The following is a 26,200-nucleotide window of genomic DNA, read 5'->3' on the forward strand; positions in this document are numbered from 1 at the left end:
GAGGCAGTTGCTCGGGAGACCTAAGGATGCAGGGGTACCAAGGAAACGATGTTAGCTCTTAGGAGGAGGGGTGATGTGCTTAAAATAGCATCTGGGTAGACGGTTGTTGGCTTTATGTTCTCGCAGCTTCCTCTCTTTTGGACCACCTGTGTGTTTCTGTTCTGACATTGATGAATGTGTTCAGCCGCTGCACTAAACCTCCAACTCCTCTTTATATATATCCCTGGTTCTGCTCATGCTTCAGGATCTCATTCCTAACATCACTAGAAGAATATCTTGTGGTGTAATTAAAGTCTGCATGCTTCAGCAAACTTTATTTGTGGTTCTGCTGTCCGTTCGAATCTGTGTTTGGCGTTTGTCATCAGTAAGTCGCTTCGAGCCTTATGCTACACAACCCAACATGTAGGTCATGAGACTGTACGTACTGTACATGTAGGTCAGGATGTGTGTTGGCACTGGACGCTGCTGGCACTCGTTTCTGTTTGATGACTTTGTTCAAGCTGGCAGCAAATGTTTTATTTATTTAGTTTACTTCTATTTATTTATTTGAAACGACCGTCTCAAATCTGTTTCGATTGATTCAATACTTCTCAAATCTTATCAGAAAAAGATTGGATTAGTATTCAATCAATTAATTTATTTATTTAATATTTTTGTTTTATAAATGTGCCGACTTGATGAACATTCATTCACTCACTCATTTATTCAAGGAAAATCTGTTATATTTTTTACTTGAGCAATACATTTATTTATTTATTAACTTGACTTATTTACTTTATTTGTTTACTTGTTTATTCATTCACTCATCACGTCTAACAAAAAGCTGTTTACATTTTATTTTTTCAGACATTTTATTTATTACATCAAACTCAGATCTGTTTAGATATTATTTTTGTTCAGAAAACAAAAAATCTAAATACATTCTCTGTTTAATCGGTTAGCATGTTATTTTAAAAACTTTATTTATTAATAATTAATTAAAATATTAAAATATTGGTTTGGGTCCATTTGGGAATTTACTATATATATATATATATATATATATATATATATATATATTTTATATATATATATTTTTTTTATTATTATTACTATTACTATTATTATTATTATTATTCATTTTTTTTTTTTTTTTTTGTCTCCATCCCCATTTGTTTTCCAACTGTTCAAATACACATTTATGTGGTTTAAAGTCATTTTTAGAAGACTTTCCTTTATTTATTTGTATTTTATTTCTTAAATATTAAATAATAACAATTAATTTGTGACGCAACATTCTCTCACTGTCAAATACACAATGCAACAGCAAAAATAACTTGTAATATTTGAGGTCATTTTTGCTTCAGTGAAATTTTTAATGCATTAAAAAAAAGTCTGTTTTCTGCAACTCAAATTCTGAATATCTTGACTTTTTTTTATATTCATGTCACTATGAAAACCCTTTTTTTTTTATTTGTTTCTTTTAGATTTTAAAGTGGGATGCAAGTGGTTCTTTCCGTTCATAATTGATGGCAGATTTAACACACAGTGCCGAATCGTCCTGTTATATACCAGACAGGCGTCTTTCAGTTGTGCTTGTGTAACAGAGCCGGTGGGTTTCAGACTGGGGTCAGATGAGATCATCCCTACGGTGTCTCTGTCCCTGACGGCCTGGACACACTCACATGGGGACGCGGGATTGATTTGACGCGTTCAGTGGACTGGCGCTCAGAGAGCCACACAGACATGAAGTCAGTGAGATAAATACATGACGGAAATAGTTTCTGTTTGAGAGAATCCAGGGATTCTTCTAACAGTGTCTTAATAAAGCAAGCATAACATTGCAACAGCTTTTGGTTGGTTAAAGAGATGGGATGAGAATGGGGAGTTAATAAAGTAGCATAATTTTTCGTCTGTTGAATGTGCATTTATTTCTGACAGTGAGGAATGATGTTGTCTTTCTGATGAGTCATGCACAGGCATGGAAATGCAACAACAAAAAACAATAATTCATTCAGATTTGAACGTCACGTATTTAGAGACATTAACAGTATAAATCAACAAGGACAAGATTAAAAACTGCATGTAAGAGGAAAACAATAATCTCGTTGTTTAGGCTTATCGTCTATATGCAAATCTGTGCCTCCGATGATCTAAACCTGATATAGTCTGTATGTCTGGAAATTTCCAGACTGATTATGTTACCCAACAAGACTACGATAGATGTGCACACTCTCTGAAACTGTGTGTGCAAATGAATGCTCATTAAGCCCTTCCTCATTCTGCATGCATGTAGCCTCAGGGATGATAGTAGTGTGTCACTATCAGAGAGAGGAGAGGAAGAAAAGATGGATGCAGAGAGGACAACGTGGAGAAAACGAGAGAGGCAGAGAGGAAGGAGGGAGCTGGTTTTGGAGGGAGCAGCGAATCAACAGCCACTTTACGAGGCATGTGATAGAGAGAGAGAGAGAGAGAGAGAGAGAGAGAGACGCTTCCAGCCAGATCTCTCTGCTGCTTAGTCTGCTGTTGGGTGTAGAAGCAGCAGAAAAGGTTGGCTTGTGAGGTTACGAGACCCTTACACTCCAACACAGGAAAAGGACTAAGACCCAAAAACACCCAAACCAGAAGCAGAGACCGGGGAACAGAAGCATGTCCTCTCTCTCGAACCAACAACCGGCGTCTCCGTTCTCAGAATACAGTGAGCTATGTAAAGTCCCAAACGTGTCCACATCAGCCGCCCCTCCGGGATGGGACTGGCAGCACGGCGACCTCGGGGCACCGCCGAGTTTCGGAGGTGTCCTTCGGGGAGCGGGGATGACGGATGAAGACAAGCTATGCTTCTACGAGTCTCCTTCTGAGCTCGGCGTCTCCGGACGAGGAGCCGTTCCTACAAGCGTGTCTTTCGGCAGCACCGGAGACAGTCCGGAAAGCTTCTCGTCCTCGTCTCCGTCGGCTGCGTCTCCCGGAAGATTCTCGGCTTGCACTGCGGACAACAATGACATGATGCTTCTGGAATCACCTGCGGGTCACAAAGAAGTTCTTTCGCCTCTCGATCCCTCAAATCCGACTCCGTTCTCCGGATTGCTTCTGGAACAGAGTCTCAGGACACCGACCTCACCGACCCCTCCAAACTACTGTGTCATTGGCGTAGACAACGATAGCACCATGGAGAGCAAAGACAAGCGGACGAAGGCTGAAGGCTCGTCGTATGAAAGCGAAGAAGAGGAAGAACTTGCGCCTTGCTTAATGGGAAGAGCCGAGCAACAGAGGAAGGCGATGAGGCGAGCGATGTCCGAGTGTTCGCACCTTTCCGTACCTGCCAGTCTCGAGCTCCCGGATAAGTATCCCGGTGGAGACGTTCTTGACAAGTTGCCGTCTCCTATCGGAGGACCTCGTCGCCAGCATGCAGGGGCTATGAAACGCTCTCTAACCGTAGCTGACGATCAACCTCCAACCCCGCCACCAACACTATCATCCACTCGCAGCGACCTACGGAACGATATCGAACTACACTTGCCCCCTTTCCCTACACGCAAAGACCAAAGCGGCTTTCTCCTCTCGCCCGTGGACGACCTGCTGGAGGGACCATTCATCGACAAGGACCAAGGAGTCGTTCTGCCCGTGCCGGTGACTCCACGTGCCCTTAATGGGACGTGCAACAACGCTGGAGACAAAATCGACACGATTGCTGAGGCGTTTGAGGGTAGGTGATGGCAAAGCAAGAGTCAATTTTGAGCTGTAGGATACAGACCGGGTTTTATTGGTGAGCGATGTGCATAATCATTCTTAGAAACAAAGATATTAAGGTTTGGAAAGCGTCTTTCAATGGTTTCTGCATTGATGCCATTGAAGATTCGAAGAGTTTTTTTCTTGCACTTTTAAAAATAATGGTTCTTTATTGGCATCCATGGTTCCATTCAGAACTATCAACATGCATGGGGGAAAAAAAGCTTGTTTTGGAACTGAATGGAACATTTTTCCAGTCTAAAACAGCTTTTATGCATTGATGGTAAAGATTATTCATGGTACCATGGATGCCAGTTAGGAACATTTATTTTTAAGAACATATATGTGTGTGAAATTGGATTTATTGAGATAATATGATGAGACCTTGAAAGAAGCATTGCATAATTTTTCATAAGAACAAGGAAATTAAGGTTTGGAAATTATGTGCTGATGTATTTCATTCATTCTTTAAAAAAAAGGCTTTTAAAAGGCTTGGTTTTTTTTTTTTTTAGCATTGAAGCCACGTAAGATTTATTTTGGGTTTCTCAAAAAACCTTTAATGAACAATACCTAAAATATATATTTTTACATTTTATTTATAGTGTTAAAAATAAAGCTTCTTTGATGCACCTTTAACATTCTTCTCTCTAGTAAAAAATGGTTATTTTGGGTAAAAATGTATGAAGAACCTGTTGTGCTTTAATGCAAAAAAGGTTCATGCATATAATTGGGTTCATCGAGTCTGTATGATGAGACATGAGTCCAGACTGCGTCTTTCTGACGGTAGCGCTGTCAGAAGTAGCTGATTTATGTAGTGTCTCTGTTCTGTGTGTACGCCACTATCACGCCACTGCCAACGCATGCTCATTACCCATCAGAAGTCATTTCTGTCCTGATTTCCTAGAGTAAAACCTGCCCCCCAGCAAATCCAGGTCAGAAACTCTCATCAACCTGCACCGCATTTCTAATGATGTGTAGAGCTCCAGAAATGTCACGGTGCACCCTACAACGGTCAACACCTACGAGTTTAGTTTTTTGTTGAAATAGTAATTCACTTGGAGGGGTGTGTTAAATAATCTAGTTTAATCCCTCAGATGTCTGGTTGAGAGATTGTGAAAATGCTTTGAAGCGAATGTCTGATTGAAACATGTTTCCTGCCTCAAGGGGAAGCAAACGACAGATAAAATCACTGGTGCAATGGTTTTGATAAATGGAAACGCTGGTGCAGATGATATAAAGTCTGGATTAGTGCTAATGATGATGAGTCACGGATTGATGTTTGTTGCACACCAATGCAGGCTGATTTCTTATAATATTTGGGGTTGATTTAGAGTCTGGAGTTGGGCGTTACCAACAATCATGTGATCTGCATGCATGACAAGTCTTGCTTCTACAGTTATTTTTTTAGTATTTAACAAAGACGACAGCAGTACTTGAACTCCCGATTGTTTTATTATCCAAAAAGCTGACAAGAAAAAGATCTAACTCCATAATGAAATTGAATTTGAGACACTTTGCGTCAGTCATCCTCTTCAGAAACATCAGAGTAAATGAGAAGCATTGTGAAAAATATGTAATCTACAATCCCAGACGGATTTGGTTTATCAAAGGACAAACGAAAACTCCAGGTATTTTCTCCGTCTTTCTTTCTTGAGGTTGCTTCTCAAAGCACAGTCCCGTCAGGCTACTATCCGTCTGTTTTGCAGGCGTCTTCACATTTCTAGACTGATTTTCTTCATTTTGAGCAGGTGCTGTTCTGTATTTTCTCACAGTTTCTCATCTGCTTTTATATGTCGCTGTGAAACTCCTGTCGATGTTATCATACATGCACCTGCTCAGTGCAAGAGTTTGAAGTCGACTCAATGCGTAGATATTTCTTACAAATAGCTGAAATCCACACTGCGTGATGACAGATTTGGTTTTAATACAGGATGCAGTATCTCAGCTCCCATATGCATAAGAAAAATATTATCAGACTGATGTTCAGATTATAGCATTTAATGGTGAATGGTTTTCTTAGTCTGCAGCTTTAGCTTTTGTCCTTCATCTCAAAGAGACGAACAGTCTTTGTAATGGATCTGCCATTGAATGTGAAGTGATCAGAGAGTTTGTGACTTGGTTTGTCTTTTGTCTTTGGTTTGGCTTTGACTAAACCATTGAAACTTCTTGGCCGTGACAACTTTTTTATATATTAATCTGATTTTTCAACTTGTTTCTTCCTACCAGAAAACTCTGAGAAGAACAAGCCGGAGGTGAACAAAATAAACACCGTCCAGAAGTTCGATGACTTTAATGTTGTCACCAAGACGGACAAAGATCAGAAAATGGAAACGGTGGAGGAGAAAGACCAAACGGTCCACACAACCAAAGGAGAAAACACCGAAGACAAAATCAAAGACGTGGATGTGGCTAAATCAGAGGAGGAGGACAAGGATGAAATAGCACACAAAGTAGAAACGCCAGTGAAGGTTGAGAAAGATACTAAAGATGAGACCGAAAAGGCTGATAAGATCACCGATAAAATCGAGACTGCAGCAAAGATCGATTCCTCTCCAAAGATGGAGAAAGAGAAGATGGAGCCGGTGGAAACGATCGAGCTGAAGACTGAAAAAGAAGTGAAAGTAGAGAAGAACAAAGAGGAAACGAAAGTCGAGGAGAACAAATCCGATCTGAAAGTAGATGAACAGAAGAACAAAGAAGAACCGGCGAAGGAAGTGGAGAAGGAGAAAGCAGAACAGAAGACCGGACAAGACGAGACCGAAAAGGAGAAAGTAGAACAGAAAACAGAAAAGACCGAGCCGGCTGACAAGAAACCTGCCAAAGCTGAGAAGGACGAGAAAGCCAAAAAAGCAGCTGCTAAACCCAAGTCTGCGGTGAGCAACGGTGCTCCTGGAAAAGACCTGACGAGTCCTGAGAAGAAGAGCAAGGTTAGTGAAGACGTGTCTCTTCGTCCTCCATTGAGCTTCTGCTTCTGCTAATGAGTTTGATTCTGTTCTTGAAGCATATCCATCCCAAAACTCATTTAGCACTAATGTAGGGTTGGGAATCGAGAACCTAAAACTAACACCATTTTATTATGAACTAAAAATTACATTAAATTCATGCATTTAGCAGATTCTTTTATCCAAAGCGACTTACGGTGCATTCAGAATTATGTGCTAATATGGTTTATTTGATGTATTCAATTCGCTGTTCTATTTATATTTTTTTAATTTGTAGTAATTTTATGTTTTGTCATTTTATTTGTTTATATATATATATATATATATATATATATATATATATATAAAAAAAAAAAAAATTTATATAAGTTCAGTTTTAATTTTTACTTATTTCCAATTAGTCATTTATTTAGGGTTGAAGATTGTGAGTCAAAAGTTTTATTTTTGTACTATATTTTATATATATATATATATATATATATATCACACACACACATAAATATGCATATATTAATTTAATAATTATTATTTTTTTAAGTTATTTTTTTACTGTCATGTTATTTTTTTATATCACTCTTTATTTGTGTTTTTCAAGTTAGTCATTTTAATCCTTATATATAAACAATAAATAAATTAATTCTTATTACACATGGTTGCAAAGGCTACCTATTATTTATATTTTGTTAAAGCTTTTTCAACAACCATTTTTTTTTTTTTTTTTTATTAACTAAAACTAAGATAAATTTTAATTTTTGTTCTTTAGTGGCTCAGAAATGAGTTTATTAGCATCCAGGAACTTAAATCAGGAAACGACTCCCGGTTCCCATCCCTACATGACCATCTTATAATCAGAGTAAATTATAATTTGGACTGGATCTGATCTTGTGCTTTTATTGGCCTGCTCTGCTCATGTCGCTGCCGTTATCATTTGTCCATATTCTGTTTTTTGTTCATCGTTTGCCGTCCATCTGTTGGGTTTGCTGTCCATCCATGCAGCCTGTCGCCGGTGCAACCAAACTTAGCTCCGCCAAGCCCCGGCCGAGCTCCGCCTCCAGCGCTACAGCCCCGCCCAAGCGCTCCACCCCTACCTCAACCACCAGTGCACCCGCCCCCCTCAGACAAAAAGCCCCAGTGCCCAAAGCTCCTGCCCCAGCCGCTGGCACCAAACGGCCCTCCACAGCACCCACACGACCCTCCACTGCGTCCAGCACAGTCACCAGAGAGGTCAAGCCCAAGGTGAGTCCCCATCCGTCAGCTGAAGACCACGTCCCAATCCTCTTCCAGAGGTGGAAGCGACTCCATCCGGCGCTCATCTCCGTGTGGATGCTCTGTTTGTGTGTGCTGTCCATGCTTGACCACATCAGCACGTGTTTTAAAGCTTTACTGTTGTTTAAACTACTCCACGGTGCAAGAGGTCAACAATGCTGCATGTATTTGATTTTTAAAAAATCAGTAAAATCAGTAAAATTGTGAAATAGTATTGCAATTTAAAATATCAGTTTTCTTTGTAAATGTATGTTAAAATATAATTTATTTCTTTTATCAAAGCTGAATTTTCATCATTTCAGTTATTAGTCAGAACTAATGAACTTTTTTCCCAAGTCTGACACAAGTCTTCCCTCTAGTGGCCATCTGTTGAACTACACTTCTGACTAAAGTCAGTGTTTAACTATTGACATTAAATGAAGGTTAATATGTGCGATCAGGGATTAGATTAACAATAACAAACACGAAATGCAATTAGATTTTTGATTATGATGTGTTTTTACTACAGAGAGACCCTAATTGACCTTGAGTTTTCTCCTCCGACAGACGGTCACAGAGAAACGGCCGTCTGTGCCAAAGACTGCTGTGGCTCCGGCTCGACCCGCTGCAGACAAACCTGCGAGCGCAGCACGCCCCGCCGCCAGCGCTCCTGTCGCACGACGCCCCGGTCAGACATGATGCATTTAAAGAGGAGACACTGCATCTGAGCTGGTTTATCAATATTCACATCATGCATTTCTGATTTTGTGTTTAGTTGCAAAGACTGAGAGCAAACCAGGAGATGAAAAGAAACCAAGCACACTGAAAACTACAGGTACAACAAACACCAAATCACTTCTAACACTACATGTTGAAGGAAATTAATGTATATTATACATGTGACCCTCGAGCATCAGTCTCTGGGGGGTATATTTGTAGCAATAGCCAACAATACATTAAGATTTTCCTTTTATGCCAAAAATCACTAGGATATTAAGTACAGATCATGTTCCATGAAGATATTTTGTAAATTTCCTACCGTAAATACATAAAAATGTAATTTTTGGTTATATGCATTGCTAAGAACTTTGACAATTACAAAAATTATTATTATTATTATTATTATTGTTTATTTGATTCAAAATAAATATTTTTCAGTTTATTGATGGTTGCTGGAAATTCAGTTTTGCATCACAGGAATAAAGTACATTTGAAAATATATTCAAATATTTAAAGGTTAGATTTCACAATATTGCTGTTTTTTATGAGCACAACTTTGGAGTGCATAAAACTTCTAAAACTATAAAAATCCTAATTATTCCAGACTTTTGAATGGTGGTGTTATGTCGATTCAGTGTAGTGACTTAATAGCAAGACGTAAAAGATATTTTTAGAGATGCTGCTCTGACAAACACATTTAAATCCAGAAGTGAATTGCGCAGCAGGAATGAGTTTGGGATAATCTCCCACACGGAGCTCGGCTGCTCGACCGAATCCAGAGCTTTGAACCGAACGCAGCGGAGCAGAGAGATTATTTTAATCTGACACATAAAGAGGGTTTTGTGCTACGAACTGAACATTCAGATATCACTCAAACACACACTGTTTCTAAAGGTTTCGGCACGTATTTCCCTTAACCCCTTTGCGTGCAAACATCGCTGACGGCCCCAGTTTATTATTGTTTCACTTTCACAGCACATTAAACATCACTGTCTTACTTCATCTGGACAAACTGTGCATCAATGGAAAGTTTAAAGACTCAAGCTTCGATATTTGACCAATATTTTGATAAAACATTGTTGCAGTGACAGATATTTAGTGATTTATGTCAGGAGTGCAAAATAATAAATCCGTATTATGCCACATTTTGAATAGAAATTCACAACTCCCTCATATTCAGTCACGTCAAGAGCGGTTTATTTGTGTTCACATAGACTCACTGAACAGCGTCAATAACGATTTACAGACCAAAGATGCATATCTGCGGAGATATATGGATATATTTACTGATGTTTACTTCATATTTCTTCAGACAGAATCGTCATTTCTATTCATTTTCCACGGATTTACGCGATCAGATGATAAACAGCCTCTCCCAGCGATCTCTGTGTGCGTGCAGTAGTCACAGCTCGTGCGGTGTGTGACTCAGACTCTGATTGGGTCTTTCAAACGTCAATCTTACAGTGTCATATATGGACACCGCCACATCGTGTCACATGCTTCCTGCACACTTCCTGGTAGTTATCTGGCCAAAACAACACTGAAACACCTCTGTACACACGAAATATCCGAATAATAAACCCGCGATTACGATGGTAAAGCTTGGTATGAGAATTTCTTGAGATCTGGGGCGTTTTTATAAAAAAAATCGAAAATGTACATCGGAAATGCTAACTTGTGCAGCGATGAAAAAGGCTACAAATAACATATTTTTACAACAGTAAACGACCAAATTCCACCCCTGATCGCTAAAGGAAGTTATTATAAACACTCGATCGGGGTTTAAAGTGAGTTTTGAGTAAAAGTGTACTAATAATTTCATAAATTGTCAGATGTAGCTTGATGCTAACGTTAGCACCAATGCTACTAATAGCAGGTGCTTTTCTTCTTCATAATGCATTTTTGTCTCAATAATTCACGTAAGGTCGTAAGAAAATGTTTTGTTGTATTTTTATAGTAAGACTTTTGATAAATAAGGGCTAAATGCAAAGAGAGACTGAAGTGAGATCGCTGCTTTGTTGCTTTGTAAAGCCTGAAAAACCACAATCAAGGCTAATAAAGGTGGAATAAAAACAAAAGAATAATGATAAAAGAATAATGTGGATAATGTGTCATACTTGGCGGAGGTGTGAAAGAACCGTTTGGCGAGAACAATACAATCATGATTCGGGCAGTTTTTAACAGTGAATCATACACAAAGAGCACAGGAGAGTTTACATGTGAGATCTTACAGAGATGACAAGGGCCATAAATCAATCTGATTAGCCTTCTCTAAAAACACACATGACATGGCCTTAGAAAATATTTCATAAAATTCACAGTTTTACAGATTCGATTATAAAAATTTTTATGAAGTCTTGGAAGACTTGTGGCCTTAGCTACACTGTGTTTTCAAACTCATTTCCTACATCAACATTTTTTTAAATACATTTAAAACATATGTTTTTAATATTTTTATTTTTGTTTTTATGTTTGAGCTTATATATCTCTATTATCATAACAGTCTGAGTGATTCTGATTCCTGAACAGTAAACTTTAAAGTGTCAGCTTTGTGAACAAAGGTTGATTATGTATCTAGTTAGAAAGAATCATGAGCAGAAACCTTTTTATTTTGGGTATGTAATTTCGGTCTCCATGCCAAAAAAGGGGGGTTACTAGTAAGGGGTTAAAGGGATAGCTCACCCCAAAAAATTTAAATCCTGTCATTCGCCCTCATGGCGTTCCAAACCAATAAGACATCTGTTCATCTTCAGAACATAAAGATATTTCTGATGAAATCCAACAGCTCTCTCATAGACAGCAAGGATCTCTGTGTCAGCTGAGCCATGCAGATACGCCGTTTACATTGTTTACACTTTGATCTAAACATAAACAACATATTATGTTGCTAGCATGTTTCTAGCATGATTAGAATGTTTGCTAGCATGTCGCTAGCATGTGTCTAACATGATTAGCATGTTGCTAGCATGTTTCTAGCATGACTAGCATGCGACTAGCATGATTTTAGCATTATTAGCATGTTGCTAGCATGTTTCTAGCATGTGACTGGCATGTTGCTAGCATGATTAGCATGATGCTAGCATTTTTCTAGCATGATTAGCATGCGACTAGCATGTTGATAGCATGATTAACATGTTGTTAGCATGTTGCTAGCATGTTTCTAGCATGATTAACATGTTGCTAGCATGTTGTTAACATGTTTATAGCATGATTAGCATGCGACTAGCATGTTGATAGCATGATTAGCATGCGACTAGCATGTTGTTAGCATGTTTCTAGCAACAGCTCTCTCATAGACAGCAAGGATCTCCGTGTCAGCTGTGCCATGGGGATACGCCGTTTACATTGTTTACGCTTTGATCTAAACATAAACAACATATGCATGCGTTTCATACTTTAAGTATGTGATGCTCTCCAAACTCTCCACTGATGTCCCATGGATTATTTTAAAGTGTTCATATTATGGGTTCTGAAAGGTTCATGTTTTGGTTTGGGAGTCCCTAACAACACAAAAAAACACTTTTGTTGTCTTAAAATATGCTTTTATTTTGCTCAACTACTCCCAAAAGATTCGTTCTTAGAAAAAACATTCCTTTGCATGATGCTAATCTGCTGTGATTGGTCTGATTAGTTCTTATTTTCATTATGCGTCTAATGCCTGATAAAGAAGTGTTTGTGAACGCAGTGCTGCTTTGTGTTACAGCGGAAACCGCTATTTTTACCGCTTCAGAAGTGACACCTAGTGGCAAAGAATGAATTTGCATGTTCATTGAGACCAATGCAGAAAGACGGACAAGTGCCCGAGCAATATGCTAATGATTCATGTTGACATTAACACGAAACAGCTTGGGATTTGATTTAAAAAAACGACTTGTTTCAATGATTCAGAGTCGACTCTTATACACGGTGCACTTTCAGATTTAAACTTTTGCGGGATGTCGATTGCATTTTCATTTGCTTAATCGGGGCACTTTAAGATGCCTAGGAGACTAGCTGTCAATCAGAGAGCTCTCGGATTTCATCACAAATATCTGTATTTGTGTTCTGAAGATGAATAGATGAGGTTTAACGGTTTGGAATGACACAAGGGCGAGTCATTAATAACAGAATTAAAATTTTGCAATCTTGTTTGGGTGAACCTTTCGTTTTACTTTCTGTGGAAGTGTTTAAGAGTTCACCTACAGCCCAAACTAGCGTTTCTCTCAAACTGTGGTTTCAGATGCGGCCCGCTCTAAACCTGCTCCTCTCAAAGCCTCCACCACTACAAGCAGCAGCAGCATCTCCGCTCGCCCGCGCTCCACCAAAACACCCGTCTCCAGCAGCACTACAGCCGCCGCTGGGCCTGAGAAGAAGCCGGCGGTTCCCCGCGCTCCTCGACCCGCCTCCAGCTCCACCTCCAGCACCAGCGCATTGACTCGCAGCACAGCGCGGCCCAGCTCCGGCTCCACACCGGCACCCGACACCAAAAACATCCGCTCCAAGATCGGCTCCACAGACAACATCAAGCACCAGCCGGGAGGAGGGAAGGTAACGCATGCATGCACCCCTCATCTGTCCTCCAGCTTTACACTGTTTACATGTTTAGTAGTGTGTGGGTCAAAGACGTTAAAATACATTTACAAAAGCAGTTTTTATGTCCATAGGAAGCACTTTAAATGACATTAAAGTTTCTACTTTTAATGTTTTTGGAGAATAAAATGTCGAAATTTGGTTGAAATTGTTACATTGTCATTCAGTAAAAATGTAACAACATATTAAAATATTTAAAAGAATAAGGGCGCATGTTGAATTTGATTTGTTTTCTTATTGACCAAGTATAGTGTAATTAATTAGTACTAGCTAATTAGTACTTGGGGTGAAAGTAATTAGTCTTTTTAAACGTGTCATAAATAGATTTTTAATGTAAATATGCTTGATGAGATTGTTACACTGAATGACATTTTAGTGGGTGTCTTCTGTAAATCAGGGGAAAATGTATGATATTTATTTTTCGATCTGAAAAACTAAAACAAAATTGCAATTAAATTAAACAGAAAACCTTTTTTAAAAAATTGGGGGAAACAACAGTTTAAAGCAGTATTACACTCACAGTATTGTTTTTATGATTAAACCCTTTTTCGTCTTTGACCCATGTGTATGTTACACACTTAGGGAAAAAAATACAATGGTGATGCTTTGCAATTTAATTTATTTATTATATTAATTATTTACATACTATTATACTATTTGATGAAATATAAACACACATATTATTATTATTATTATTATTATTATTTTAATTTTTAATTTTATTATTATTATTATTTTTTTAAGTTTTCATTTAAATTTTTAATTTCATCAAATTTGTGTGCTTTAATTCTGTTTAGCTTTAATTTATTTTTATTTCCGTTCCAGTTTGAGCAGTTTCTGATCTGAAACAGCATTATTTAAACAAACTTCATTGGCTTTTTTTGCATGACGAAACCTGAGAAATTGTGACATTACAGGCATCATCCAAAGGCATCGGCGCAAATCTTTGATACTATTATTATTATTATTATTTTATTATTAATCAGATGTTAACATCATGTAATTTGTAATGAATAAATATCCTTTTTCCAGCTTTAAATTGCATTTCTAGAGAAAACTAAGCACATTAATCATTAGCTATTCTTTATATTCTTCACCGCTGCCTGTAAAGTCACTGCCTTTGTTTTGGGACGCAGCTCTTCTGTCTTTATTTGTCTCTCTCTCTGCAAACCGAGTCCTGTGAGTGTAAAGCAGCATGATTCACGTCTCTTATAGTGTCTGTTCTGCTCCAGTCTTCACAATCATTATTTATCACTCACGTCCTGAAGTCACAGCTTCACTTTCTGGCATCGCATTTGTGGCTCATCCTGGTCTTTTTCCTGGCTGAGCTCTCTAACACTCCTGTCAGCACGAAGAGTCTAAGAGAGTCAGGCTTTAAAGCGAGGTCACACTTTTGTGTTTGGAGCATGAAGATGAATCGTGCATGATTGAATCGTGCCCCTTTTCCTGCCTCTTCCTCTGATCCTAAAGTGTTCCTGCTTCTCGTATGAGGTTACAGTAGTTTTAGCTCGTCCCATCTCCAGGTGTACAGTATGAGTGATTGACTCGAGGGCTGTATTTGGGCTTGTTCTGCCTGCAGGTGTCAGTGTCTCAGAGCTCGCCCTCCAAAGAGACCAGCCAGGTCAAAGTGAGTTCATCCGCTCATCACACTCACTTCTGCACGTCTGTCTCCCCTTCTCTTCTCAGTGTAGCACACACAGATCTGATATTACAGTGTGTCTTTAGTGATTGACGACTGTACACAAATATTATGTGGAGTTTATTTGCAAAAACTGATAACTCAAATCAAGTTTTTTTTTTTTTTGATCTTATTTTTGTATTGTGTTAGTTAGCTGTATATATAAAAAAAAAACCTGCAGTTTGATTGATATTTATTGCAATGCACAATGAAAAACATAATTTTTGTAAAGTTGTTAATAACAAATCTGTTTTTGCAAATGAAAAAAGTCTTCATATATATACTTAAAAAAAGATGTCAGATAATATTAGTGTACTATTTTCTCTAAAAAATATTTTTATATTTTAAATCTTAAAATGCTTTTTTATTTATTTTATATTTAATTTGTAAGTAATTCATGTGAACTGAATAAAATTTATTTTTGTGTTTTTATTATATATATTTTAATGTAAATTTTTTTATATATTTAATGTTAATGACAAATATTTATTGCATATTTAATTACTTGTTATAATTAATATATATACTTAAGAAACCTAAAATACACACATTTCTCTTATATAGTATTACTGTTATTGTTATTAAAATTGTATTACTTTGATTCATCTCAAATTTTAGTACTATAATTCAAAATAAATGTTAGAAAATATACTTAATAAAATTATTGTTATGATGTTCATTAATATTTTATACAAAAAATATTATATATATATATATTATATTATATGTAATTGTTTTTCAATAAAGTCTAATTAATAATAATAGCAATAAAATAAAATAAGAATATGGTTCTGTGATTGCTCGTTTAATCAGCAGATATTGATATCAGATTCTGGAGATCCTTGGGTTTGTAATCATTAGTGTTTGTTTAACATAAAGTGTTTGGCTCCGCATCACATTATACACCACGTCCGGGATGCTCAAATTGCATAATACAATTATAAATAATTATAATATTGCTTAACCCTTGTCGGTTTTAAAATGTGCAGCAGTGAACAATCACAAAACTAATGCCATCACATAGAAATTAATTTTCAAGATTTTCACTGAGAAGCATAGGATTTGATGTATCCCGGCATCACATGTCCATTTGTAGCATCATCACTGAATCTAAATTTCTGTTTTGTATCAGTTTCATTTCTGGTTTTATTATCTAAGTTTAAAAACGAGAGGAAACGGTGTGTTTAAGAGCCCTTTAGGTGTCTATAGTATCTACTAGATGCTTCTACTTGTGTCCTCTGTTGTCTTCCCTCTCTAACCTGATCCTCCCGGGTGTCCCGTCCCTCCCGGCCCGCCGTGCTGTGTTATAGGTTCAGATAGTCTCCAAAAAACTGGACTACAGTCACGTGACTTCTCGCTTGGGCTCCAAGGACAATATCAAACATGTTCCTGGAGGAGGGAACGTAAGTAACGTTTGTGCATGCGGTGTAGCCGTCGTTCAGTGAGATGCTTTCTTCACTCATGAGCTGGGAGAAGCGCGTGTAGCTGAGGACTGGATTCGGGACGTTTGTTCATAATCTTCTCTCACGCTGACTCAAGTCGTTAGTTTCAGGTTCACTTTGAGCTTCGGTTTGAGCAGATGATTGTGTGTTCACAGGTGCAGATTCTCAACAAGAAGGTTGACTTGAGTAAAGTGGCCTCGAAGTGTGGCTCCAAGGCCAACATCAAACACAAACCAGGTATGAAGAGAGCAGAAACGCTCTTTTAAATGGCTCCGAAGTCTCAGCTTTTAGACCAGTTTGTGTGTTTCTCTGGAGGTGGAGGCGAAGTCAAGATCGAGAGCCGTAAGGTCAACTTTAAGGATAAAGCTCAGCCCAAGGTGGGCTCGATGGATAATGTCAATCACGAGCCCGGAGGAGGGAAAGTTAAGGTGAGTTTGGGAGACGATCAGATGCACGAACCTCTGAGATGTTATAAGTGTTAAGAAGAAGCCAAGTCCTAGTTTATTCTACATTTAGACGATTCAGAAGCTGTGTAGTGTTTAAAGGAGTAATTCACTTAAGCATCAGTTACACTGTCCTGCATCAAAACCTAATGTTTGTTTCTCTCTGGGCACTGATTTCCAAAATAGTCTCACTTTATCACCAAATATGATGCATTTCATAGTGTTTTTGCTTTAGACCAGCAATCTATATTTTCCTCTCCTTTGCGGATTGCTATTTAAATGATGCATTTTTAATATTTTTTTTTTTTTTTTTTTTTTTTTTTTGCAAATCAGCTGTATATAGGGGTGGGGTATTAATCATGTCGTTTGAAAACTCTCATGATTTCTGTACGGTTACCGTAAAAGGGGACTTTGAGGAGGCTTAACTATCTTTATTTTTAGTGAAATGTTCCTTTAAAAGCTGTTTTATTTTAAATCAGTGGTAAGTAATATTACACTTGCATGGAAAGTTTTTTTTTTTTTCATGCTTTTGCGTGTCCATGTGTTTTTACAGTTTTCAGTCCAGCCCCCCCCAAAAAAATCACTTACAATGTGTTCATTTTTTTTTTTTTTTTTTTTTAAGTTAAATTTTTCTGGCATTTTAAAGACAAGAATAAGGGCTTTTGTCTGATTGGAAAAAACCCGTGGGTTCAGGCCGATGTGTGATAGTGATGTCACCTGCCCCTCAGCCTATGGCCATCCATCAGTCACATGACCACTTGCTCCGCCCATTATTAGTTTGCACCCATCCACTCTGAACACACATTTGTGATTATGGTCACTGACACTGATTTTAAACTTTAACACACATTTACGGAGACTTTCGGAAACAGCATGAATGTTGTACTCTTTGCTACATCTGTAATAAATATAAAATGAGTTTAAATTAAGCATGTTTAACAGAATAATGCTGCGGTTTACAGTGCAGTTTTATATGTTGGATGAAAACTTCTGAGCTTCTGTTCATATTTTTTCAAGTTTAGAAATATTAAAACGTTTTTGTTTCTGAACGTAATTCTTAAAAAGTTTAAGTGCATATGATTGGCACGCGTCTCCGTTTACATGGATTTCTATTCATTCCCATTCATCGTCATAATTCTAAATTGAAAAAAAGAATTCACCTTCTATTTCCATGAGTCATTACATTTCTGTCATGATTTTTGATTGTAAAGTTTTGCTTTGTTCCCTGCACAGTGTAGAGTTTCATTCTATAATAAAAAAAAGTAATGAAGTGATCAAAATATAAAACAAAAAAAATTATTTGGCGAGAGAGAGAAGAAAAAAAAAAAAAAAATATATATATATATATATATATATATATATATATATATATATATATATATATATATAACATATTTTCAAAATAAGTGAATTATTTTAAAACTGAAAACTTTGGATTATCAAACATGAATTGAGTCCAGTGTCTAAACTGGTTCTGTATATCAGCCGTATTTCTTCACCATGCAAGGATTGAGTTCTGTTGTGTTCAAGCGTCCATCTCCATCTCCCTCGTGTCTGGTATTGATGCCCTGCTGTGTGTTTTTAGGCTGAGGGGGCCCAGGAGACTGCTGGGGGCAGCGGGGCTCCCTCTAGTGGTGTCTCAGCGGGCCCTGCCCAGGAGAATGGGCTGAAGGAGGGCGCCCCCTGCAGGAGTGAGGAGCTCCGGGACCCACAGGGTCTGGACTCACTCATCCCTGAAACAAGTAAGTTTGTGTGTACCCCGGTCCGAGGAACCCGAAATGACTAACCCCGTCAGACGAGAAGCCCTCAATCACCACATCCTCACATTTACTGCTCAATATTATTTGCTTCTCCATCAGCTCATACACATTATTACTTTTTTTTAGCTCTTAATTTTATGCAAATTGTTTGATATTCTGATTTGTTTGGTTTACCACTGTACAAGAGGTCGACCGATTAATAGTGTAATTGGGGGGTGGTCTAATTACTGATTTATTGGTCTGATTTTATTATTAAAATGTTGAATAAAAACATTGAATGTAACTTTTTTTTTTTTTTTTGTAAAATCAAATTATTGAAATTAAAATATTGAATATAGAATTTTGGATTAAATTCAAAATTTTAGAACTAAATTTTAAATGAAACTTTAAATGTAACATTTTAGATAAAATCAATTTAAGTCAGTTTTAAAGTCAATTTAAAACTTATTTTAAAAAGAAAAGTCTTTAATAAAAATAATTATATAAATTTTATCTTTACTAAGTATGTCAAAATATTGAATAAAAACATTGATATGTAACAAAAAAATTTTAAGTGAAACAAAATATTGAATAAAAACATTGTAACAATTTATTGTAAAAAAAAAAAAAATGAATAAAAGCATCTGTTTTTTTTTTTTTAACTCAAAATATTGAATCCTAGGACATTGATATAAAAAAATTTAATCTTTTTTATAAAATATGGAGACATTTAATTTATTTACAAAAAAATCTAAATATTGAATAAAAATGAATCATTTGTTTGTTTAAAACACATAGAGAGTTTCACTTTAATCATAGTAGCGTTAGTCTGTCGTTGGTGCAGATGAATCAATCGGTCGACCTCTGCACTGAACAGATGTTTATAAAGCACAGTTTTCTGATCTCCAAACCGTCTTGACCTCTTTTTATTTTTCAGGCATCTAACTCGACTTTTTGCTATCACTCTGTCCTCCTCATTTCCCCCCCGACCGCTTCCTCTCCTCCCCTTCTTTATGTCCTGTCCTCCTCTGTCCTGTCTCTCTCTCTCTCTCAACACTCTCTGATGTAGATTGAGTCTTTCAAGCTAAATTTCCGCGAGAACGCCCGCTCTCGCACGGACCACGGCGCTGACATCATCACCTGGCCCGTTTCGGGCGACCGTCACCTTCTCCGCAGCAGCGTCTCGCTCAACGACTCCCTCTCGACCGCCGGCATCCCTCGCTCTCTCACCGTCCCGGTCCTCTCATCCTCCCAGGAGCCAGGGGGCGACGTCGGCTCGCTCACCGAACTCCGGACGTGATTCCTGTCTTCTCATTGGTCCTCTGCTCTCTAAACCCCGCCTCCTTCCATTGCTAAGACTCACATGATTGGTGTGCTCTCTGTTGGCGAGGCTGTACAGACTACAGTCATCAGGATGTGCAAAAAATGCTCATAGTTAAAAGTGTCTGGGTGTGTAACACTCGCGCTACTCATCGCTAGCCGTCAGCACACCTGCGACATCATTTGTGGTAGAGCATGAATCTAGTATTCCTCATCAAACCTGCACATGCCCATCTGATCACCACTTACAAACACCTCTGGATCCATCTGGACATCATCTCTCGCTGCCTTCAAGTCATCATGGGAAGTTTGTGCTTACGATTTATTAACCATGCGATCGTGTCATATGAAAAATCTCTTTCTGACAAAATCCAGCTTTTTTTTTTTAGTGCCAAAACAACTTAATTTAGAGCAAGAGATGTGCATTAAAGGGTTAGCTCACCCAAAAATGAAAATTCTGTCATTAATTATTCACCCTCATGTCGTTTCAAACCCGTAAGATCTTTGTTCATCTTCAGAACACAGATAAAGATATTCTCGATGAAATCCGAGAGCTTTATGATTAGGAATTTTTTTTTTTTTTCACTCAGAAATTGCTAGTAAGTTTCACAATTACTTTCAAAACAATAATTAACATGCAAAAGATAATTTATTATTATTAATTTTTTTGTTAATTAACAGTTTTATTTACTACCACAAAACATATTTTTTAAAGTTGCGTCTTTAAAAAAACATAATGCAACATTAAATGTATTCGACATGTAAAATAATTCAAATAAAAAGCAATTCTGCAGTTGTTTTTTTATTTTCAAGGTCATGCCATGACATCTTTTATTAGTTGTTTGTCTTGTTTTGTGCCTAACCAAGTATTTTCTGTAACATAAACACTTAAAATGGCTAATAACAGCTTTAACTTGGACAGTCTCCCTACATGAGCTGCTAGATTTTGTCGGCGCTCATCTCGTAAGCACAATCGTTCCCGCTCGATTTGAAAGCAGCTTCATTCATTCATTATACAGGGCTGTCATCACCTCACCTTTGACCCCCAGTAGAGCTGACTTTAAAGCACATAGGCTTTCTGACTCTCTCTAAAACTATTCGTGATGGTGTGTTTGAGTGAATACTGTAGCATTGAACTGTGTTGTTAAATGCTTTCTTTTAACTCTTCGTTTTATTTTCGTGACCAGCGGATGTTTCCTTTTCCTCGTTATTGTAAAGCAATATGACGTCTCCTACAATGCCTATAAGACATAAAAACTCCTCGTAAACGCACAGCAAACAGCGCTCATAGTGTCAAACGCAGCTCCAGAAGGCTTTGTGAACGTGAAGAGGGTCTGAGGCGGACGTTGTGGAAAAAGAAGTGCGCTTGTAGTGTACCTCAAATCTATATTTAATAAATGCTGAAATAAAATCCCACTTAAGTGTAAAGTATGCTTTCATAACAACACTCTTTGCTGTAATGTGAAAGTCATTATTTTAATAATCTTTAAAGAAGTACACTTATTTTGATGTGCTGACTAACAAACTAAAGCACATGTAAAATACTCGATTATTAACATTTGATTTAATCGTAATGTGTTTTGCGATATTTAGGTTTAATTTATTTTACTCAACTGCAACTTCATTACAAATGTGTAATTAAAAATGTATTTAAATGCATGACATATAACTTTCAATAGACATGACATTAAACTATTTTTTTTTAGTTTTGCATACGTTTAACCATCAAAGACAAAAAAAATATGAAATTGCGTAATGATGTAATTAATTTCTACTTAAGTATTTAAAAAAAAACATTAAGTTTAGCTTATTGCATTTAATAGAAATTTAAATCATAATACATCATGCAATTAAGTGTCTGAAAACTTAACATTCAATTGACACTGCATAAGTGTAAAATGTCCTTAATCGTCTTTTTAAAAGTACGCTTAAGTGTGCTTCTTTTTCTCGTGGTGAAGGAAGTAGATGCTGACTTGATGCACGAAGGGTTTCTGTTAGCATTGAACGGTTGATGCTTTGGCATCATGTAGAGTAGGTACAGTATGTTTTTAATATGGAAGTGAGGATAGAGTTTGTGCCTGGCACCGATCGCATCCAGCCTTTGGAGGGACGCAGAGACAGAATGTCACAGCCTGAAACCTTTTACGTACTTTTAATAATTGCTTAATGAGAAACCAGTGAAATTGTGAGTGAGTCTGGTGGTGGTTTGCATTCTTCTCTTATTGCATAGATATCTGCAGGTCTTTATTAAGAGCAAAAGCTTGGTATTATAGCGTGATCATGTGAGTGGAAAGGTTTTAACGGTGGAGCCTGTAGCTTATTTCTCTCGTAGCATTTTCTGTTATACGGTAGTTTATCTTCAGATAGCCTTTTTGAGGTCGCACAGAATCACACGCTTGACATGTAGCTGCTTGGTTTAGTGTCCTTTCGGTGTAATAATGAGGTAAGAGGACGTGGCCGTTCTCTTTTTGTTATTTTCTTCATCAGCTGTGGGCGGTACGGAGGTCCGACAGACATTTTTTAGCGCGCTTTTCTTTTTACGAGTATGACAAGTGCGGTTGCATCTATTGCTTATTCCCATCAGACCTCTTTAATCCCAGAACATGCAAAGCAATAAGACTGTCAGTGTGACAGAGCACGGATTTGGACTTTTAGAAACCTACATCGTGCACGACAGCGAAACGCATTCAGATCACGAAATATTACCCGATTGATTGTCAATGCATGTCCTTGTTAGAAAATCCAGTTTTGGAGAGGAATCAAGTTTTAGATGACAAATACAAGTAGAACTTCATTGTGTATTCACATTTTAAAGATTATTTTAATAATCCACCTATATGAATTGTTGGAAAATGCCAAAAAAAATGGTTGCATGAATTTACGAATTGATGATTTTTGGGGGCAATAACAATTATTATTTATAGTCTTTTTTTTTTCAGGAAATGAGAAGTGTATAAATATTAAGCTAAGCTAAAATCTGAAGTTTTCTTTGTTGTTGTTGTTGTTTGTTTATGGTAATAATGTTTGTTATGAAACGGTCACATTTGAATCGGTTCCCTGTCTCTGAATGAACTCTGAGAAACAATCATATATAGCCTCTTTCCATGTATTTACAGTTATTTCCCAATTGATTTACTACTGTCTCTGCGAATGCATTTAATATTGGCATCACAAAGAGATCTGCATTGATCAAAGAAGCTGAGGGCTGATATTATGCACCTTTAACGGCTATTATTAATATTATAATTGTCATTTTGGCACTGCATTTTTATTCAATGGAAAAGGCAGAGAACAAATGTATTTGAACTACATTAAAGCACATGTTTTCGGCCGCCGTGTGTTTAATATTGTGGCGAGCTTGGTAGCACTTATATGTCCAGATGATGCCAGGTGGGTCACGTCCAGATGGGGATTGATATCTAGCCCATGTCCTCTAAACGTCTTCAAATAACCCTTTATGTTTCTATGAATCTTAGTCTTACAAGAAAAAGATACTCTGTATAACACTGTCATACTAAAATGGGGGGATTGCATTGAATGTGTTTCAATTGCACAGATTTTATTGTGCTATAAAGGACCAGGGCATCCTGTTGAAGCATGGAGAGGAGAGGTCCAATTATTGTTATTATTAATATTATTATGCTTATGATTTTGTTTAGTTTTTCTTTTTTGGGAGTAATGTTGCCCTGGAACCTTAATAAAGATGTACAACCCTAAAGTAACATGGAAACTAAAGAAACGTGACATTAATGTGCAGTAGATTGGGTTTCTCGAATGCAGTAAGAAGCTCTATAAGATGACATGAATAGAACATTCAGGCTTTTTGCCAGACTCTTCATTTGCAAGGTTTTTGTCGGTTTGGTTTTATCTTTTGGGATTTTTTGTTTTTTTTTTCATGAAAATTGAATTTCATTATTTTATTTGTTTTGATTTGAATGAGGTGTTTATTGTGGTTAATTGTTAACTATGATGTGATTATTAAACATTAAATAAAATAAAGTTTAAAACATTCTGTGGTTTGGTTTGATCTTTACATATTAAGGCAAATGTTTTTTTCTCTCCAGGATCATATGCTTCACAAAAAGAAAGGAAAAGACGCTTTTGTTTAATTTTTTTTATTTATATTGCTAAATATTTTACACACCATTTCAAGGAAGTAAACAATGTCAAACGTGTTGCGATGATACTGTGCATATCTGATCCTAAAGCATTTCCGGTGGCATCATTTTTAAATCACAGACATGCATTTTTGGGAAAGTTACTTTTAAAAGTAATGCATTACAATGTTGCGTTACTCCCTTAAAAAGTAACTAATTACGTTTTATTGATCGTAATGTGTTACGCTACTTTTTCAATCTGGGCAGGGCTTGCTTGTTTGTTTTTAATATAAAAAAAGTTATGTATTTTGGTAAACGAAAAGAGAAAGTAAATTCACATCTGTTTAATAGAACACGAAAGACAGTTCAACACACTTCTGCAATAAAAAAAGAAGCAAAAATGTTTATCTAGAGTCATTTTTGCTTATTAGTATGGTTGAACTGGATCATTGAAGGTCAGCACCAAAGACATTGGGTTAATAAATGGGATTAAATACTGTACATATAGTATATTTATGTTATTAACATTTAATAATTACTCAAATCTGTGCAGAAACATGATCAATTACAATGTATGCGCAAAACATTAAATATGTGTCCATGCAGCACAAAAGCAGTCGGCTGGTGGATTTATAGCAGTCGACAACAATACATTGTATGGGTCAAAATGATCCATTTTTATTTTATGCCAAAAACCATTAGAATATTAAGTAAAGATGATGTTCCAATATTCTCAGAAAAATCTTAAAAACTGGACTTGACGTGTATTTTAAAGATAGGATATTCATTTTTTATTTTATTATTTATTGACTTAAGGCATTATTTATTGTTTATTTTTTTTTTGGGGGGGGGGTGAAAAGGTAAGGATTTTTATACTGGTTAATTTCAGATTTTGTAATATAGCTCCTATCCTTTTTTTTTTTTTTTTAGTAGTGTTACATATTTTTTGCAGTTTTGCAATTATTGTTTATATTTTGCAGATTTTCTTATCTGACAGTTAAATCCTACATCTCATCTATCCTTTTTATTTATTTATTTATTCATTATTTTAGATTTATTTCACTACCGTACCTCGGTACACGTCTTTTTGTTGCATAAATATCATCTAGTAATTTTCCAGCACGAGATCACGTGACGTCAGAACTGTCCCGCCGTCTGCGCGAGAGACTTTAGTCTACCCCGAGGCGGGAACTTTCTCAACGTTAAAGAATTGTCTCCCATCTCCTCAGACTTTCTAAAGACTAATTTCGACGATGTAACATGCAAGGTGCAAAGTTTGTTAAAATCCAGTTCAACCACATTATTTTTCGATTTTGTTTTTTAAGTTTAACGAATTTGTTTTTCAGAAAAATACAGCAGACACAATTGCCAGATGAGGCAACGTTAACGTTACGTAGGTATTGCTTTTCTTGTTTTAAATTCTGTTGATTAAATTATTATTTAAGTGCTTAATTTCATGTTATTGACGCTAATAGTATTTTTTATGAGGTGACAAACTCACAAGTGATTTTAAAGCCACAAAGACCTTAATTTTACCGAGAGAAATCGACTGAACTTAACGTTATATGAAACGTTAAATCTGATGCAGCATAAATATATTGTGTATTCAATCTGTATTGAACCAAATGTCGTTATTGATCGGTTATTGTCATTTGAGCAAATGCTTAAAAGTCATATAAACAAAAATATTGAACGATTAGTATTTTAACTAGTCATTAAGTTTTAAAAAAGTTGTTCATTTAACCTTATATGATGTTAAGGCAGATTAAAAAGAGCGCCAAGTTTTTCCTCCATGACGTACTTGTTGTATTTGTTGTGGAAAAAACAACAACATTATGAACCGATTCTTTTTAATGAGTCTGTTCGATTCTGACTGTCATTTTTATGTCTGTTCATATCTTGTAATTAAACCTGTAAGTTGTTATTATTATAATAAATAGTGGCAACATCAGTTAACGTTAGATGGATATCTTGAATCAAGCTGCGGAGTAGAAAACGGTATTTAATGAATTTGTTCTAATTTTGTGTACCATACATCATCCAGGTAATGTATTGTATTGTAATGTATTGTAATCAGTTATTGAAAAACTGTTTGCATAGCAAAATATGCTATACTTAAAATATATGAAACCCAGTAGTGCCTGCATTGGACATATGGACAAAAGTATTGGGACCCCCTTCTAATGAACAGGTTTGACTTCTATAGTCATTTTTATGAGTACAGATCTTAATGTTTTAGCATATACTGATATTCTAGGGAAATGTCTGCTTCCAATAATTTGGACTCTGTGTATAAGTAA

At 36.6% G+C, this 26,200-nt stretch overlaps 1 protein-coding gene across 9 annotated transcripts in view; it reads left to right on the plus strand.

The window, feature by feature from the left end:
* LOC113042654 (microtubule-associated protein 4) overlaps nucleotides 1-23,798 on the plus strand; it is a 56,137-nt gene extending 32,339 nt beyond the window's left edge. For 3 of the 9 annotated variants that reach the window (XM_026201638.1, XM_026201646.1, XM_026201640.1), the window contains 11 exons: nucleotides 5,932-6,632; nucleotides 7,644-7,883; nucleotides 8,460-8,580; nucleotides 8,668-8,727; nucleotides 12,832-13,139; nucleotides 14,761-14,808; nucleotides 16,170-16,262; nucleotides 16,457-16,538; nucleotides 16,617-16,729; nucleotides 18,330-18,486; nucleotides 19,421-23,798. In XM_026201638.1, the coding sequence (XP_026057423.1) occupies nucleotides 5,932-6,632; nucleotides 7,644-7,883; nucleotides 8,460-8,580; nucleotides 8,668-8,727; nucleotides 12,832-13,139; nucleotides 14,761-14,808; nucleotides 16,170-16,262; nucleotides 16,457-16,538; nucleotides 16,617-16,729; nucleotides 18,330-18,486; nucleotides 19,421-19,428 (1,931 nt within the window). In that variant the 3' untranslated portion in view covers nucleotides 19,429-23,798. Of the gene's footprint in view, nucleotides 1-1,886; nucleotides 3,683-5,931; nucleotides 6,633-7,643; nucleotides 7,884-8,459; nucleotides 8,581-8,667; nucleotides 8,728-12,831; nucleotides 13,140-14,760; nucleotides 14,809-16,169; nucleotides 16,263-16,456; nucleotides 16,539-16,616; nucleotides 16,730-18,329; nucleotides 18,487-19,420 lie in introns of those variants that run through there. The other 6 variants (XM_026201645.1, XM_026201639.1, XM_026201642.1 and 3 more) reach the window with 6 other exon arrangements.
* The last annotated feature ends 2,402 nt before the right edge of the window (nucleotides 23,799-26,200 follow it).

This window comes from Carassius auratus, chromosome 24, assembly GCF_003368295.1.
Source record: "Carassius auratus strain Wakin chromosome 24, ASM336829v1, whole genome shotgun sequence".
Lineage (NCBI taxonomy): Eukaryota > Metazoa > Chordata > Actinopteri > Cypriniformes > Cyprinidae > Carassius > Carassius auratus.